The sequence below is a fragment of the Microtus pennsylvanicus genome, chromosome 4, assembly GCF_037038515.1.
Source record: "Microtus pennsylvanicus isolate mMicPen1 chromosome 4, mMicPen1.hap1, whole genome shotgun sequence".
Taxonomy (NCBI): domain Eukaryota; kingdom Metazoa; phylum Chordata; class Mammalia; order Rodentia; family Cricetidae; genus Microtus; species Microtus pennsylvanicus.
The window spans coordinates 136,865,147-136,882,621 of record NC_134582.1 but is presented as its reverse complement, the minus strand read 5'-3'; the positions used below and the strand labels follow the sequence as shown (position 1 = coordinate 136,882,621).

General features: G+C 41.8%; 1 protein-coding gene across 1 annotated transcript in view; it reads left to right on the top strand.

The window, feature by feature from the left end:
- Window positions 1-17,475, top strand: part of C4H10orf67 (chromosome 4 C10orf67 homolog) — an 88,659-nt gene that overhangs the window by 47,639 nt on the left and 23,545 nt on the right. The window contains exons 9-11 of the mRNA XM_075971189.1: window positions 14,208-14,267; window positions 14,754-14,805; window positions 15,245-15,330. Of these exons, the coding sequence (XP_075827304.1) occupies window positions 14,208-14,267; window positions 14,754-14,805; window positions 15,245-15,330 (198 nt within the window). The remainder of the gene's footprint in view (window positions 1-14,207; window positions 14,268-14,753; window positions 14,806-15,244; window positions 15,331-17,475) is intronic.

The window sequence follows — 17,475 nt, the reverse complement described above, 5'->3', positions numbered from 1 at the left end:
CAAATCCACTTCAGAGCGGCAAGTGTGAATAAGCCAATAGAGTAACATTTTACTTTCTCTGGTCAAATCAATGCAAAAAAAGCAAGTAACAAAGATCATAGCAGAGATTATTAAAACTGAAAATAGAAAAATAGCAGAAGTCAATCAAAAAGAGATGAGGTCTTTAGTTTTTTCCACTTTTTATTACTTTATAAATAATACCATTCAAAATTTCCACTTCCTCCCCTCCTCCCACTCCCCTCCCCCACTCAACCTCCCCCCCCCTCCAGTCTTAAGAGAGAGCAGGGTACCCTGCCCTGTGGGAAGTCCAAGGCCCTCCCCCCTCCATCCAGGCTTAGGAAAGGAAGCTGTGCATCCAAATAAAATAGGATCCCAAAAAGCTAGTACATGCAGCAGAGACATATCCCAGTACCATTATCATTGGGTTCTCAGTCAGCCCCAATTGTCATCCACATTCAGAGGGTCCAGTTTGATCACATGTTCATTCAGTCCCAGTCCAGCTGGATTTGGTGAGCTCCCATTAGCTCAGGAACACTGTCTCAGTGGGTGGACCAACCCCTCATGGTTCTGACTTCCTTGGTCATACTCTCCCTCCTTCTGCTCTTTAACTGGACCTTGGGAGCTCAGTCCAGTGCTCCAATGTGGGTCTCTGTCTCTATCTCCATCTGTCCCTGAGCGAAGGTTCTATGGTGATATTTAAATAGTCATCAGTCTGACTACAGAACAAGGCCAGTTCAAGCACCCTCTCCTCCACTGCCCAGGGTCCTATCTGGTGTCATCCTCGTGGACACCTGGAAACTCCTCTAGAGCCACGTCTCTTGACAACCCCAAAATGTCTCCCTTAATTAAGATAACTTCTTCCCTGTTCCCATATCCATCCTTCCTCCATCTCAACCATCCCACTCCCCCAAGCTCTCCGGAACCCTCCCCATCTCCCTTCTCTCTCCCCCTCTCTCCTTTCCCCCATCTCACCCCACCCCCATGCTCCCAACTTTTGCCTGGCAATCTTGTCTGCTTCCAATTTCCAGGAGGATCTATATATGTTTTTCTTTGGGTTCACCTTATTACTTAGGTTCTCTAGGATAGTGAACTATAGGCTCAATGTCCTTTGTTTATAGCTAGAATCCACTAATGAGTGAGTACATACCATATTCCTCTTTTTGGGTCTGTGTTATCTCACTCAGGATAGTGTTTTCTACTTCCATTCATTTGCATGCAAAATTCAAGATGTCATTGATTTTTACCGCTGAGTAGTACTCTAATGTGTAGATGTGCCACAGTTTCTTTATCCATTCTTCCATTGAGGGGCATCTAGGTTGTTTCCATGTTCTGGCTATTACATATAATGCTGCTATGAACATAGCTGAACAAATGCTTTTGTAGTATGATTTGGCGTCTCTTGGGTTTATCCCCAAGAGTGGTATTGCTGAATCCTGAGGTAGATTGACTCCCAATTTTCTGAGAAACCACCACACTGATTTCCAAAGTGGCTACACACGTTTGCATTCCCACCAGCAATGGATGAATGTTCCCCTTACTTCACATCCTCTCCAGCAAAGGCTATCATTGGTGTTTTTGATTTTAGCCATTCTGACAGGTGTAAGATGGTGTCTCAAAGATGTTTTGATTTGCATTTCCCTGATCGCTAAGGAAGTTGAGCATGACCTTAAGTATTTTTTGGCCATTTGAAATTCTGTTGAGAATTCTTTTTTTAATTAATTAATTTAGTTTTTTTTATTGAAAAAATTTCCGCCTCCCACTCCTCTGCCCCTCCCCCCATTTCATTCCCCCTCCCTCTCGAGTCTGAAGAGCAGTCTGGATTCCCTGCCCTGTGGGAAGTCCAAGGTCCTTCTCCCTCCATCCAGGTCCAGGAAGGTGAGCATCCAAACAGGCTAGGCTCCCACAAAGCCAGTTCATGCAGTAGGATCGAAACCCAGTGCCATTGTCCTTGGCTTCTCATCAGCCCTCATTGTCCGCCGTGTTCAGAGAGTCCGGTTTTATCCCATGTTTATTCAGTCCTAGTCCAGCTGGCCTTGGTGAGCTTCCAATAGATCAGCCCCACTGTCACAGTGGGTGGGTGCACCCCTCGCGGTCCTGACTTTCTTGCTCATGTTCTCCCTTCTTTTGCTCCTCATTTGGGCCTTGGGAGCTCAGTCCAGTGCTCCAATGTGGGTCTCTGTTCAGTTCAGTACCCCATTTTTTCTTTCTTATTTCTTCCTTTACCTAGGGGTGGTTTAGTAGTTGAATGTTCAGTTTCCATGAGTTTGTAGGCTTTTTGGGGGTAGAATTGTTGAATTCTAACTTTATTCCATGGTGATCCGATAGTACACAGGTGGTTACTACAATTTTTTTTATATCTGTGGGTGTTTGCTCTTTTACCACTTATGTGATCAATTTTTGAGAAGGTATATTCTTTTCTGTTTGGGTGAAATGTTCTAAAGATGTCTGTTAAGTATGTTTGATTCATTACATCTGTTAGTTCTCTTATTTCTCTGTTAAGTTTCTGTCTGGTTGACCTGTCTTTTGGTGAGAGAGGAGTGTTAAAATCTTTTACTATTAGTGTGCGGGGTTTGATGTGTGATTTGAGTTCTAGTAATGTTTCTTTTACATATGTGAGTGCTTTTATATTAGGGGCACAGATATTCAGGATTGAGACTTCATCTTGCTGAATTGTTCCTGTTATGAGTATAAAGTGTCCTTCTCCATCTCTTCTGATTGATTGTAGTTTGAAATCAATTTTGTATTAGGATAGCCACACACACTTGTTTCTTAGATCCATTTGATTGGGAAACCTTGTCCCAACCCTTTACTCTGAGGCAGTGTTTATTCTTAGGTTAAGGTGTGTTTCTTGTAAACAGCAGAATGTTGGATACTGTTTTCGTATCCATTCTTTTAACCTCTGCCTTTTTATAGTTGAATTGAGTCCATTGATATTAAGCAATATTAATGACCAGTGGTTGTTAACTCCGGTTATTATTTTGGTGGTAGTGTTTGCGTGTTTCCCTTCTTTGAGTTGTGTTGGTGGAGGGTTGTCAGATGTCTGTTCTATTGTGGGTGTTGTTGGCTTCCTTGGGTTCAGGTCCTCCTTCTAGTACTTTCTGTAAGGCTAGGTTTGTGGTTATGTATTGTTTAAATCTGTTTTTCTCATGGAATATCTTGTTTTCTCCATCAATGGTGAAAGAAAGCTTTGATGGATATAGTAGTCTGGACTTGCATCCATGGTCTCTTAGTGTCTGCAGCACATCTATCCAAGACTTTCTGGCTTTCATGGTTTCCATTGAGAAGTCAGGTATAATTCTGATAAGTTTACATTTATATGTTACTTGACCTTTTTCCTTTGCAGCTCTTAATATTCTTTCTTTATTCTGTATGCTTTGTTTTTTGATTATTACATGGAGAGGGGATTTTTTTGATCCAGTCTATTTAGTGTTCTGTATGCTTCTTGTACCTTCATGGAAATATCCTTCTTTAGGTTGGGAAAATTTTCTTCTATAATTTTGTTGAATATATTTTCTGGGCCTTTGAGCTGGAATTCTCCTTCTTCTACCCCTATTATTCTTAGCTTTAGTCTTTTCATGGTGTCCCAGATTTCCTGGATGTTTTGTGTTAAGAATTTTTTGGGTTTGCTGTTTTCTTTGATCAATGAGTTAATAAACTCTATTGTATCTTCAGTGCCTGAGATTCTTTCTTCTATCTCTTGTATTCTGTTGGTTATACTTGTCTCTATAGTTCCTGTTCATTTACCCAGGTTTTCCATATCCAGCCATCCTTAGTTTGTGTTTTCTTTATTACCTCCATTTCGATCTTGAAGTCTTGAACTGTTTCGTTTACCTGTTTGATTGCTTTTTCTTGGTTTTTTGGGTATCTTTGAGGGATGTATTGATTTCTTCTAACTTTTTGTTTGTCTTCTCTTCCATTTCTTTAAGAAATTTTTCACTTCCTGGCTAAGGGTCTCCATTTTCATAACGTTATGTTTAAAGTCAAATTCTTCTATTACTTCTGGGTTAGGATATTCAAGTCTTCCTATTGCGTGTTTGCTGGATTCTGGTGTTATCATGTTGCTTTTCAGGATGTTGGAGGAATTCTTGCATTGGCACCCACCCATCTCTTTCTTCAAATGAGGCCAGCAGAGTCTTGGCGTCTTGGTCCAATCTTTGCTATGGCTCACTGTGTACTTGGGAGTTTTTCTTGGTCTGCCTTCTTTTCGGTCCCCTCAGCACTGGAGCAGGCTCTCAGATCCCCTCTGCCCTGAAACCGGCCTTGGTGGGGGATCCAAGGATCCCGCAGATGAGAAGGAGTACTTGGGGTCAAGGTGGAATGGGGTAAAGAAAGCCAGCAACAGAGAACACACCCCACTGGATGGCCAGAAAAGCTTAGGGAATTGGAGAGGGCCTGGACTCAGTTCCTCGGGACCATCAGACCGCGTGGCCACTCACTCACCTCTCTGGATCCACTTAGCATAGGAGCAGGGCCTCTTGCCGGGGAGAAATGAGTTTTTTTTAAGAAATTGGTTTAATTGATAAATCTACCAAGACTAACACATGTACAAAGAGATGGGTAAAACTCCAAAATGAGGGCAAATTGAAATACCAAGATAAGGAGTGCAGATGTGAGGAAAACAGGACTTCTGTATCCTGTCCTTTGTTGTCGGGAGTTTCTGTCCTGCCCAGTTCCCACAGTTGTTAAGTCCCAAAGAAATCACACAGAGGTCTACATTAGTTATAAACTGATTGGTTCATTAGCTCAGGCTTCTTATTAACTCTTATAACTTAGATTAGCCCATTATTCTTGTCTATGTTAGCCACATGGCTCGGTACCTTATTTGGTAGGCAGTCACATCTTGCTTCTTCTGTGGCTGGGTCACGACTGCAGACTAGGACTTCCTTCTTCCCAGAATTCTCCTGTTCTCATTGACAGACCTTTATTTCCTGTCTGGTTATCTCACCTATACTTCCTGCCTGGCTACTGGCCAATCAGTGTTTATTAAAATATAATTGACAGAATACAGACCATTGTCCCATACCACTACCCTCCCAAAGCTTAGGAGTCACTGTGAAAGAGGGGCGGGCAGTGGAGGAGACAGGCAGGGGATGAATAAAAGGCAACAGTATCCTCCAGCCTAGGTAACAACAGGGCCAGTGTACCTCTGAACTCAAAGAGACTGTGACAGCACACACAAGCCCAGTGCAAACTGAAGCCAGACCAGACCTCAGCATGGGAAGGGCAGGCAGACATGGAGTCCCACCCAGAGGTGAGGGGCTGAGCTACTAGGAGAAGAGTCAGTTACCTTTAAGAATGTAGCCTCTGGTAAGTCAACCGTGCTCCAGCTAAAGGCCACACCTCTAAGAAAATACAGGCAGCACAAATTGGACTTGATAGGTGGAGAACAAAGGGGGGGGCAAAGTTGGGAGGGTAGAAAAGGGAAGAGGCTGATATGATCAAAATACATTATAGGAAATTCTAACTTTCTTGAAAGAAAACCAGGAAAATACAGGTTTTTTTTGTTTTTTTTTTTTTATAAAGCAGCAAGAACTGAATTTTATTCTACAGACCACAAGTTCAGTGGGCAACATCAGCATCTTGAAATTCTTTTTTTTTTTATTGATAAAAAGAGAATAAAAAAATTTCCACCTCCTCCGAGCCTCCCATTTCCCTCCCCCTCCTCCCACTCTTCTCCCCCTCCTCCCACCCTTCTCCCCCTCCCCCCACTCCTCTCCCCCTCCCTCTCCAGTCCAAAGAGCAGTCAGGGTTCCCTGCCCAGTGGTAAGTCCTAGGTCCTCCCCCCTCCGTCCATATCAAGGAAGGTGAACATCCAAACTGGCTAGGCTCCCACCAAGCTAGCACATTAAGTAGGATCAAAACCGCGTGCCATTGTCCTTGGCGTCTCATCAGCCCTCATTGTTCGCCATGTTCAGAGAGTCCAGTTTTATCCCATGCTATTTCGGTAACAGTCCAGCTGGCCTTGGTGAGCTCCCAGTAGATCAGCTCCACTGTCTCAGTGGGTGGGTGCACCCCTCGTGGTCCCGACTTCTTTGCTCATGTTCTCCCTCCTTTTGCTCCTCATTGGGACCTTGGGATCTCAGTCCAGTGCGCCAGTGTGGGTCTCTGTCTCTATCTCCATCCATCGCCAGATAAAGGTTCTTTGATGGTATGCAAGATATTCGTCAGTATTGCTCTAGGATAGGGTCATTTCAGGTTCCCTATCCTCAGCTGCCCAGAGAACTAACTGGGGACCTCAGCTTGGGCACACGGGAGCCCCTCTAGGGTCAAGTCTCTTGCCCACCCTAAAGTGGCTCCCTTAACTAAGAATTGTGGTTCCGAGCTCCCCTATCCAACCTTCCTTTATCCCAATCCTCCTGTTTCCCCAAGTCCCCCCTCCTTCCCTTCTACCTTTTCTCTCCCCATCTCCTTTTATCCCCATCCCACCCCACCCCCAAAATCCCAATTTTCTCCCCGGCAATTTTGTCTACTTCCCTTATCCAAGAGGATAACTATATGTTTTTCCTTGGATTCACCTTCTTACTTAGCTTCTTTAGGTTCACCTATTGTAGACTCCGTGCCCCTATTTTTGGCTAGAAACCAATTATGAGTGAGTACATCCCATGTTCATCTTTTTGGGTCTGGGATACCTCACTCAGGATAGTGTTTTCTATTTCCATCCATTTGCATGCAAAATTCGAGAAGTCATTGTTTTTTACCGCAGCGTAGTACTCTAGTGTGTATATATTTCATACTTTCTTCATCCATTCTTCCATTGAAGGGCATCTAGGTTGTTTCCAGGTTCTGGCTATTACAAATAATACTGCTATGAACATAGTTGAACAAATGCTTTTGTCATATGATAGAGCATCTCTTGGGTATATTCCCAAGAGTGGTATTGCTGGGTCCAGGGGTAGGTTGATCCCGAATTTCCTGAGAAACTGAAACACTGACTTCCACAGTGGTTGCACAAGATTACATTCCCACCAGCAATGGATGAGGGTACCCCGTCCTCCACAGCCTCTCCAGCAAAGGCTATCCTTGGTGTTTTTGACTTTAGCCATTCTGACAGGTGTAAGATGATATCTCAAAGTTGTTTTGATTTGCATTTCCCTGATTGCTAAGGAAGTTGAGCATGACCTTAAGTGTCTTTTGGCCATTTGAACTTCTTCTGTTGAGAATTCTCTGTTCAGTTCAGTGCCCCAATTTTTAATTGGGTTAATTAGCATTTTAAAGTCTAGTTTCTTGAGTTCTCTATATATTTTGGAGATCAGACCATTGTCTGTTGCGGGGTTGGTGAAGATCTTCTCCCAGTCAGTAGGTTGCCTTTGTGTCTTAGTGACAGTGTCCTTTGCTTTACAGAAGCTTCTCAGTTTAAGTAGGTCCCATTTATTCAATGTTGCCCTTAATGTCTGTGCTTCTGGGGTTATACCTAAGAAGCGATCACCTGTGCCCATCTGTTGTAGGGTATTTCCCACTTTCTCTTCTATCAGCTTCAGTGTTTTCGGGCTGATATTGAGGTCTTTAATCCATTTGGACTTGAGTTTTGTGCACGGTGATAGATATGGGTCTATTTTCATTCTTCTACAGGTTGATATCCAATTGTGCCAGCACCATTTGTTGAAGATGCTTTCTTTCTTCCATTGTATACTTTTAGCTCCTTTATCGAAAATGAGGTGTTCATAGGTTTGTGGGATAAAATCCGGGTCTTCTATATGATTCCATTGGTCGACTTCTCTGTTTTTATGCCAGTACCACCCTGTTTTCATTACTGTAGCTCTGTAATAGAGTTTGAAGTCAGGGATGGTAATGCCTCCAGAGGATCCTTTATTGTATAGAATTGTTTTGGCTATCCTGGGTTTTTTGTTTTTCCGTATAAAGTTGATTATTGTCCTCTCCAGATCTGTGAAGAATTTTGATGGGACCTTGATGGGGATTGCATTGAATCTATAAATTGCCTTTGGTAGAATTGCCATTTTTACTATGTTGATCCTCCCAATCCAAGAGCAAGGGGTGTCCATCCATTTTTTGGTATCCTCTTCAATTTCTTTCTTCAATGCCTTAAAGTTCTTATCAAATAGATCTTTCACTTCCTTGGTTAGATTTACCCCAAGATATTTTATGCTGTTTGTGGCTATCGTGAATGGAGAATCTTCTCTGATTTCCCTCTCTGCTTCCATATCCTTTGTGTATAAGAGGGCGACTGATTTTTTGGAGTTGATCTTGTATCCTGCCACATTACTAAAGCTGTTAATCAGCTGTAAGAGTTCTTTGGTGGAGTTTTGGGGGTCGCTTATGTACACTATCATATCATCTGCAAATTATGAAAGTTTAACTTCTTCCTTTCCAATTCAAATCCCCTTAATCCCATTATGTTGTCTTATGCTATTGCTAGAACTTCAAGCACTATATTGAAGAGGTATGGAGAGTGGACAGCCTTGTTGAGTTCCTGAGTTAAGTGGGATGGCTTTGAGTTTCTCTCCGTTTAATTTGATGTTAGCTGTTGGCTTGCTGTATATAGCTTTTATTATATTTAGGTATGACCCTTGTATCCCTAATCTCTCCAATACTTTTAACATAAATGGATGTTGAATTTTGTCAAATGCTTTTTCAGCTTCTAATGAAATGATCATATGGTTTTTTTTCTTTCAGTTTATTTATATGCTGGATTACATTGATAGATTTTCGTATGTTGAACCAGCCCTGCATCTCAGGAATGAAGCCTACTTGATCATAATGGATAATTTTTCGGATGTGTTCTTGGATTCGGTTTGCCAGTATTTTGTTGAGGATTTTTGCGTCGATATTCATGAGTGAGATTGGCCTGTAATTCTCTTTCCTGGTTGAGTCTTTGTGTGGTTTTGGTATCAGAGTAACTGTAGCTTCATAAAAGGAATTTGGTAATGACCCTTCTGTTTCTATATTGTGGAATACATTGAGGAGAATAGGTATTAGATCTTCTTGGAAGTTCTGGTAGAATTCCGCATTGAAACCATCTGGCCCTGGGCTTTTTTTGGTAGGGAGGTTTTTGATAACAGCTTCTAATTCTTCGCGACTGACAGGTCTGTTTAGATTGTTCACCTGGTCCTGGTTTAATTTTGGTAAATGGTATTTATCTAAAAAAGTGTCATTTCTTTTACATTTTCGAGTTTTGTGGCATACAGGCTTTTGTAGTAAGATCTAATGACTCTTTGAATTTTCTCTGTGTTTGTGGTTATGTCCCCCTTTTCATTTCTGATCTTATTAATTTGCAAATTTTCTCTCTGCCGTTTGACTAATTTGGATAGGGGTTTGTCAATCTTGTTGATTTTCTTCAGGAACCAGCTTTTTGATTCATTGATTCTTTGGATTGTTTTCTGTGTTACTATTTTGTTGATTTCAGCCCTCAGTTTGATTATTTCCAGTCTTCTACTCCTCCTAGGTGAGTCTGCTTTTTTTTTTCTAGAGCTTTCAGGTGGGCTGTTAAGTCTCCAATATGTGCTTTCTCTGTTTTCTTTAAGTGGGCACTTAGTGCTATGAACTTTCCTCTTAGGACTGCTTTCATAGCATCCCATAAGTTCGAGTATGTTGTTTCTTTATTTTCATTGAATTCAAGGAAGACTTTAATTTCTTTCTTTATTTCTTCCTTAATCCAGGTATGGTCCAGTAGTTGACTGCTCAGTTTCCATGAGTTTGTAGGCTTTCTGGGGGTAGCATTGTTGTTGAATTCTAACTTTAATCCATGGTGATCTGATAAGACACAGGTGGTTAGTGATATTTTTTTGTAACTGTGTAAGTTAGCTTTGTTACCGAGTATGTAGTCAATTTTCGAGAAGGTTCCATGAGCTGCAGAGAAAAAGGTATATTCTTTCCTCTTTGGGTGGAATATTCTATAGATGTCTGTTAAGTCCATTTGCTTCATTACCTCCATTAATTCTCTAATTTCTCTGTTAGGTTTCTGTTTGATTGACCTGTCCATTGGTGAGAGAGGAGTGTTGAAGTCTCCTACTATTAGTGTGTGCGGTTTGATGGCTGCCTTGAATTTTAGCAATGTTTCTTTTATGTACGTGGGTGCTTTTATATTAGGGGCATAGATATTCAGGATTGAGACTTCTTCCTGATGAATTGTTCCTGTTATGAGTATAAAATGTCCCTCTCCATCTCTTCTGATTGATTTAAGTTTGAAGTCAACTTTGTTAGAAATTAGTATGGCCACACCTGCTTGTTTCTTAGGTCCGTTTGCTTGATAAGCCTATTCCCAGCCCTTTACTCTGAGTAGGTGCCTGTCTTTGTGGTTGAGGTGTGTTTCTTGTAGACAGCAGAGTGTTGGATCCTGTTTTCGTATCCAATCTTTTAGCCTGTGCCTTTTTATAGGTGAGTTGAGCCCATTGACATTAAGTGATATTAATGACCAGTGGTTGCTAACTCCGGTCACTTTTTTAGTAATAGGGTTTGTGTGTTTCCCTTTTTTGAGTTGCGCTGGTGAAGGGTCTCTAGATGTCTGAGTTATTGTGGTCATTGTTGGACTCCTTGGTTAGTGATTTTCCTTCTATTATTTTCTGTAAGGCTGGATTTGTGGCTACGTATTGTTTAAATTTGTTTTTACCCTGGAAAATTTTGTTTTCTCCATTGATAGTGAACGAAAGCTTGGCTGGATATAGTAGTCTGGGCTTGCATCCATGGTCTCTTAGTTTTTGAAGTACATCTATCCAGGACCTTCTGGCTTTCATGGTTTCCATAGAGAAGTCAGGTGTAAGTCTGATAGGTTTACCTTTATAAGTAACTTGGCCTTTTTCCTTTGCAGCTCTTAATATTCTTTCTTTATTCTGTATATTTTGTGTTTTGATTATTATATGGGGAGGGGATGTTTTTTTTTTTTTTTTGATCCAGCCTATTTGTTGTTCTGTATGCTTCTTGAACCTTCATAGGTACATCCTTCTTCAGGTTGGGAAAGTTTTCTTCTATAATTTTATTAAGTATATTTTCTGGACCGTTGAGCTGCACTTCTTCTCCTTCTTCTACTCCAATTATTCTTAGGTTTGGTCTTTTTATTGTGTCCCATATTTCCTGAATGTTTTGTGATGAGAGTTTGTTGGACTTGCTATTTTCTTTGATCAGTGTGTTTATTTTCTCTATGTTATCCTCAGACTCTGAGATTCTTTCTTCTATCTCTTGTATTCTGCTGGTTATGCTTGTTTCTGTAGTCTCTATTCATTTACCTAGATTTTCCATGTCCAGCCGGCCCTCTGTTTGTGTTTTCTTCTTTGCCTCCATTTCAGTTTTCAAGTCATGAACTGTTTCCTTTATCTGCTTGATTGTTTTTCCTTGGTTTCCTAAGGTATCATTCACTGATTTACTCAATTCCTCAAACTTTCTGTTATACTTCTCCTCCATTTCTATAAGGGCGTTTTTTATATGCTGTTTAAGGGTGTCAATCACTTTCATGAAGTCAGTTTTTTCTACTTCTTCTTGATTAAGGTGATCATTTCCTCCTGTTGTGAGGTCGCTGGCTTCTGGTGGTTTCGTGTTGTTTTTCAGATTGTTGGGTGAATTCTTGCATTGGCGTCTCCCCATCTCTTCCTCCCAATACTCTCCTATGGATCTTCTTTTACAAGATCAGGTCTTCTTGCTCACTGATGTACCTTTTCAGTGATGTCACTCCCCAGTGATGTTTCTCCTGGTGTCCAGATCGGATCTCCTTGCTGCTTGGTTAGCTCGCAAACAAAGGGCCCACCCTGCTTGCTGCAGGCCGGCTATGGGAACAAAGGAGCTACCGCCCTCCCCTTTTCCCTATGCTTCGGGTTCGGTCCCAGAGCCCAAGCAGGCTGAGCTGGGAGGTGCTATGCCACCAAAGAAGGGAGGGAGGGAGGGAGGGAGGGAGGGAGGGAGGGAGGGAGGGAGGGAGGGAGACGGGTGGTGGGGGGATCTGGATGTAAGCTGGATGGGATAGGAAGAGAGAGGGGGTATTGGGCAGTATAGCCCCGGTAGGATGGCCAGGAAGTGTAGGCGGGCTGTTCCCGGGTGCCACAGTACTCACTCACCACAATGCTGTTTCACTCGGTGCCCAGATCGCCCAGATCGAAACACAATAACAGTTTTATGTTCCTAAATTTCTCAGTGTTAAGAACTAAAGCAATTGGGTGCCCAAAGCAGGTAGTTTCCTGTGAAATTAAATTCATGCTGATCTACACAGAAAGTTCCAGTCCAACTAGCCAGGCTAGGGTTATGCAGTAAAACACTGTTGCAAAAAAACAAAACAAAAGATAGCAAACATCATCAGAACAAGCCACCACCCATACAACCTGAAGAAATCCCTGTGAAAACTCCAAGGTTAGATTTTTCCACCAGAAATTTTTATCAAACATTTGTAGCTTCTCACAATGTAGTCTGGAAGAGGAAATATCACTTCCCGATGAGTTCATGGCACTAGTTTTCCCCATGATAACAATCTAAATAGAGACAGTAACAAATACAAGTAAATGGAAATTTGTTGCATATAGAAAGAAGTATGAGCTGTGGTTACAAAGGTTTATGTGTAGTGTGTAACATACCTCAACTTTTGCAAAACAATTGTGATGGCTATTTTTGGTTGTCAATTTAACTCTATCTGTAATAAACTAAAACCCAAATATCTGGGTATACCTGAGAGATTTTTTCTTAATTAAATCATTGGAAGTGGGATAATCCATTTTTAATCAGGCTGTTTTGATGAGGAAAGATCCACCTTTATCTGGACCACAACTTCTGCTGGCAGCCTGTACAAAGGACATGGTAGATGGAAACTAACTGTCTTCACCTGCTTGCTTTAACTCTCCCTGGCAAGTCCATTTCTTCATTGGACTTCAAGTCCAGTAGAGCCTGATTCTTCAGGATTCTGCTATATTCTGAAGACCAGTTGAGATGCCCAGTCTTGTGGACTGATCAACTACTGGGTTCTTGAACCTTCCGTTGGTAAACAGCCACTGTAGATGCTCTGTGTTTATGCAGGTTTTTAGAAACATTTTTAGGTTGAAAAATTGGTGTTTTAATATATCCTACATTAAATCAGACAATCCATAAAGGGGAACATAGAGCTATTCATTTAGGTCTTTAATTCCCACCAACAATATGTCATTTTCAGTATTGAGATCTTACATATTGTGTTAAATTTATTTCTAATTATTTTGTAGTGTTGAAACTGTTGTAGATGGAATATTTTTAGAGTTTTAATTCTTAATATAAAAGAAGCACAATTGTCTGGGCTGTGGTGGTGCATTCTTTAATCCCAGCACTTGGGAGGCAGAGGCAGGTGGATCTCTGTGAGTTCAAGACTAGCGTGGTCTGTTTTCTTATAGCAAGGTTTTGTCAAATTTAGGAGTTTTATTTTATCGCTAATTTCCTGAGAGTTTTTTTCTTCATCAGGAATGGCTGTTGAATTTTTCTAAATGCGGTCCACTGTGAAGGATCACATTGTGTATAGAAGAATGAATGCTATATTTAAATGCTAAGGAATTATTGAATTCCTGTGAAATCTGGATTGAATTTGACAATGGCTGTGTTGAAGATTATGGAGAAAATAAGTTTTAAACTGTTGCAATAGGGCTCAAGTATAGCATTAGATCTAAATTCACACCACTGATACAATTTGATCTGGGCCTTCACAAGCATCAGTGACTACCCTTTCAGACAGCAAGATGTTCTAAGACACATTTCTGGTGAGTTCTGATCAACGCTTAGAGTGAGAAGGTTTCAGGTATAATAAGATGAATAGTTACATGTATTCCCCATCACCTTTCAATTCACATAAGTCATAATTAGAATAATTGGCATTACTAACAAATTCATATCAAACATGAATTAAAGCATACATTAATAAAATATTTTGATACATTTATTTTATGCCTGAAAATCAGTATTAACTTTTAAAATAAATTTTGTTCTTTGTATTGTTGAGATTTAGCTGTTAAGTTATCTTGTATTTTTTTAAATTATGAGGATTATATAATATAATAATGTATCAAAATATCACTTCATAAGCAAAGAACATATGAATTTATGTAGCCTGTAAAACATAAAAGCCATAAATAGATGCTAATTGAAATAGTCATACTTACATGTTCTTCTGTTCTTATTATAAGGGACTTTTATGTACAAGTTTATTTCTTTTTAGCACTCAGCATATAATCTGTTTGAGATGTTTTGTAATGATTTCTCCTGTTTAATCTTTGCAAATGATAACAGATCACCAGTATGGCCCTTGGTTTTTACAGATCAATAAGCAGAAAGAAGACATGGAATTAAGAAGAAAGTACGCCAGTATAAGTGCCAAGGTTGTATGGACTCTACCATCATCTATCTCAGCTACTATGCTCTCTCTCTACATTCAAGAATTCATGCTCTCCGTTGCTTCCTCATAAATGAGGTTTTTGTTTTTTTTTTTTTAAGTGCTTGATATCAAGAGTAGACAGTGCTCTTGCAGACGAGTCTGGTTCCTAGCATACAATCTCAACAGGAACTCCAGTCCCAGGGGATCCAGCATATTCTTCTGAACTCTGAGGACATCAGCATTCATGTGCACACACACACTCACAAGGAATTAAAATAAGTCTTTTAAGAAGACTCATTTGAAATTGAAACAAGATGAGCATGTGGAGATAGAAAATAAGGAAAGTAGGGAGAGGAGGAAGAAAGAGAAGCAGCAAGCCATCCCTCAGAGGCTGCTGCAAACCCCAGCACACATTCCTCCTTCACCCCTCCTTTCTTCTTCCTTTCCCTTTTCCCACCTTGACACAAACCTCATATTACCACCTCGCCAGCTTCACGAGGACTGTATCTTCACAGATGCTGCCGAGGAACGGAGGAATGTCTGTCTGTTTTTATATTTTTTCCTAGAACAATGGGTGAAGGGACATTCAGTCCCAGCTGCTAATGAAGGCAGGCAAGAGTGGGCTGTGAAGCTAGGAACAAAGGCAGATTCACACCCACTGAGAGTGAAACCGCCTGCCCGCTCTGAGGTTCTCGCTCGGGGAGGACAGATAGAGGGTACAAATCTAAGGGGTGAAATAAAAATAATTCTTGCCTCTTTTCGAGCAGAGAACAACCAGGATAAGAGAATCTGCTTTCATACGGTCTACGAGTCATCAATCCAAGAACGTGACATCAGCAACCGAAAGCCATCATTTTATAAGGCCGCCTTCTGCTTCCCTCAGCGTATCACCTAGGCTAAAGAAGAAGATGGGAAAGAGATACATCGGCGCTGCTGTCATGCCTACTCCTGTTCGTGCTGAAACTCACGCTCCTGCTGCAGCGCCCGCTCCTGGGGTTCCTGTCACATTGGTCACCACTCCTACTCTCATTACCAATATCCTCCCAACGTCCGAGAAGGAGAAGCATGTAAGAACCATGTACATTACCACCATCTGCTCACTTCACGTGCTTCATGTGTGCAGGGTTCCTGTCTTGTTAGCCTTTTCCGGCTGCAGCCTCATGCCTCCCACCTCCCACTTCCTGTCTGGCATCATCTGGGCCCACTGTCTAACACACCGGACTCTCATATAGGAGTAAGGGCTCTGGCAGCTAACCAGGGTTAGCTTGATAGGCCCCTTAGCTTTCTTAAAATGATTCTTCCGTTACCCATAGCTGGCTGCATTGTGTAGGTTAGTTAGTGAGCCTTAGTGAATCTATTGAATCATTAAAATCTGAGAAGCTGCATTCCAAGTGCTTGTTAAGGTGCATATCTCTAACTCCTTAAGGTGTGGTAGGATATTAATGATGTCTTTCTGAAGGTCACACAAGAGTCTGCACTGGGCAGTTATATTACATAACACAATTAGGAACAGCTACACGTGAGTTGTACGCTGCCGCTCTCTTTAGCCATGTGAACAGTCAGTTCTCTGAAGTTCAACTGACTGTTGGCTTGTGACAGTTATGGCGGCCCCATTCCCTAGGCTTGAGTTCTAGTGCACACAAAGGAGAAAGCTAGCTGAGTACAAGACAACTCTCCCTCTGCCTCGTGACTCTGGGTCTAGCATGACCAGATGATGCCACCTCTTGCTGCTTTGAATTCACCGTGCCAGGCCAGACCCTATAACTAAGAGCCAGAGAGAAGCCCTTTTTCCCCTAAGTTTCTTTTATGAGGGTATTTAACAACAGCAACAAGTAGTGAAGGGGCATGGCTTATTTGGGGGTATTCCCAAAGATTGCCCTTTGTGATGATCCTGGGAAAATTTTCTTTGTGCTTAGCTGTGGGGATAGAGATGGTTGTTGGTGCACACAGTCGGTAAGCACCATGAACTTTGTAACTAGATCAGATTCTTTTCTGGTCTGACTTTCAGAGAGCTCTTAGATCCAACTGGTGACTCATTGAACCAATGGATAGCCCTTGACACTTGGATGTTTAGATCTCCTGTGTTCTGCCAAGTCCCATGTCCTTCCTCCTCTCCAGGTGACAGAATCTGCTTATCCATAGGACATGTGATGGAGGAAGGTCATTGGTTAAATAAAAAGAAACTGCTTGGTCCTCATTGGTTAGAAGATAGGTGGGAGGAGTAAACAGAACAGAACGCTGGGAGGAAGAGGAAGTGAGCTCAGACTCTACAGCTCTCCTCTCGGGGGCAGATGCCTCTGAGAGATGCCATGCCCCGCTCCATGGCAGACACACGCGATGAAGCTCTGACTCATGATGGACGTAGGCTAGAATCTTCCCAGTAAGACCGGTGCTCACAGATTATTAGAGATGGGTTGATCGGGATGTGAGAATTAGCCAGGAAGGGCTAGAGCTGAAGGGTCAAGCAGTGTTTAAATGAATACAATTTGTGTGTTGTTATTTCAGGGCATAAGCTAGCAAGCGGCTGGGGTGCTGGGGATGCAGCCCCACCACCCTTATTACTACAGACATGGAAGAGCAGAGTAGAATTATATGGTTGTGTGTACTTTGCTTCAAAACAGGAACAGGAAAGGATACTGGCCTCTTAAGCCATTTAATCAGAGAAGTAGATCACTCCCTTCTCCAGTGACGGAGTAAGACATGGGGAAACTCAGAGTTGCTCTAGTAAAGAGTCAGTCCACTTGGAAGAAAGCATCGAGAAGTGAGAAAAATCATCCTCAGATGGTATAGTGGTGTTTGCCTGTGTGATCCCAGCAATCAGGAGGCAGAGGCAGGAGGATCACTATGAAGTTGAGGCCAGCCTGGGCTACAGTAGTGAGTCTAAGGCCAGCATGGGCTTCCCTGCCAGCCCAAAAGGAAAACCAAGAGACAAAAAGGAGGAGAAAAAGGAAGGAAGAAAAAGTATGGGAGGAGACATAAATGTTTCCACTGTAAAAATTAGGAAATAGAGTCAGGCGGAGGGCTATATAAATCTCTAAGGAGGGACTTTGCATGTGACAGGCAAGTGACTTAGTTCTAGAAGCAACTGTTTCATAATCCAGATATTGAGAAGTTCGTTCTTTAGTTCCCACCAAACAAAAGCTGATTGAAGGGCTGGGAAGATGTCTCGCTGGCTAAGATCGCTTGTTGTGCAAGTGTTGAGGACTCATGTT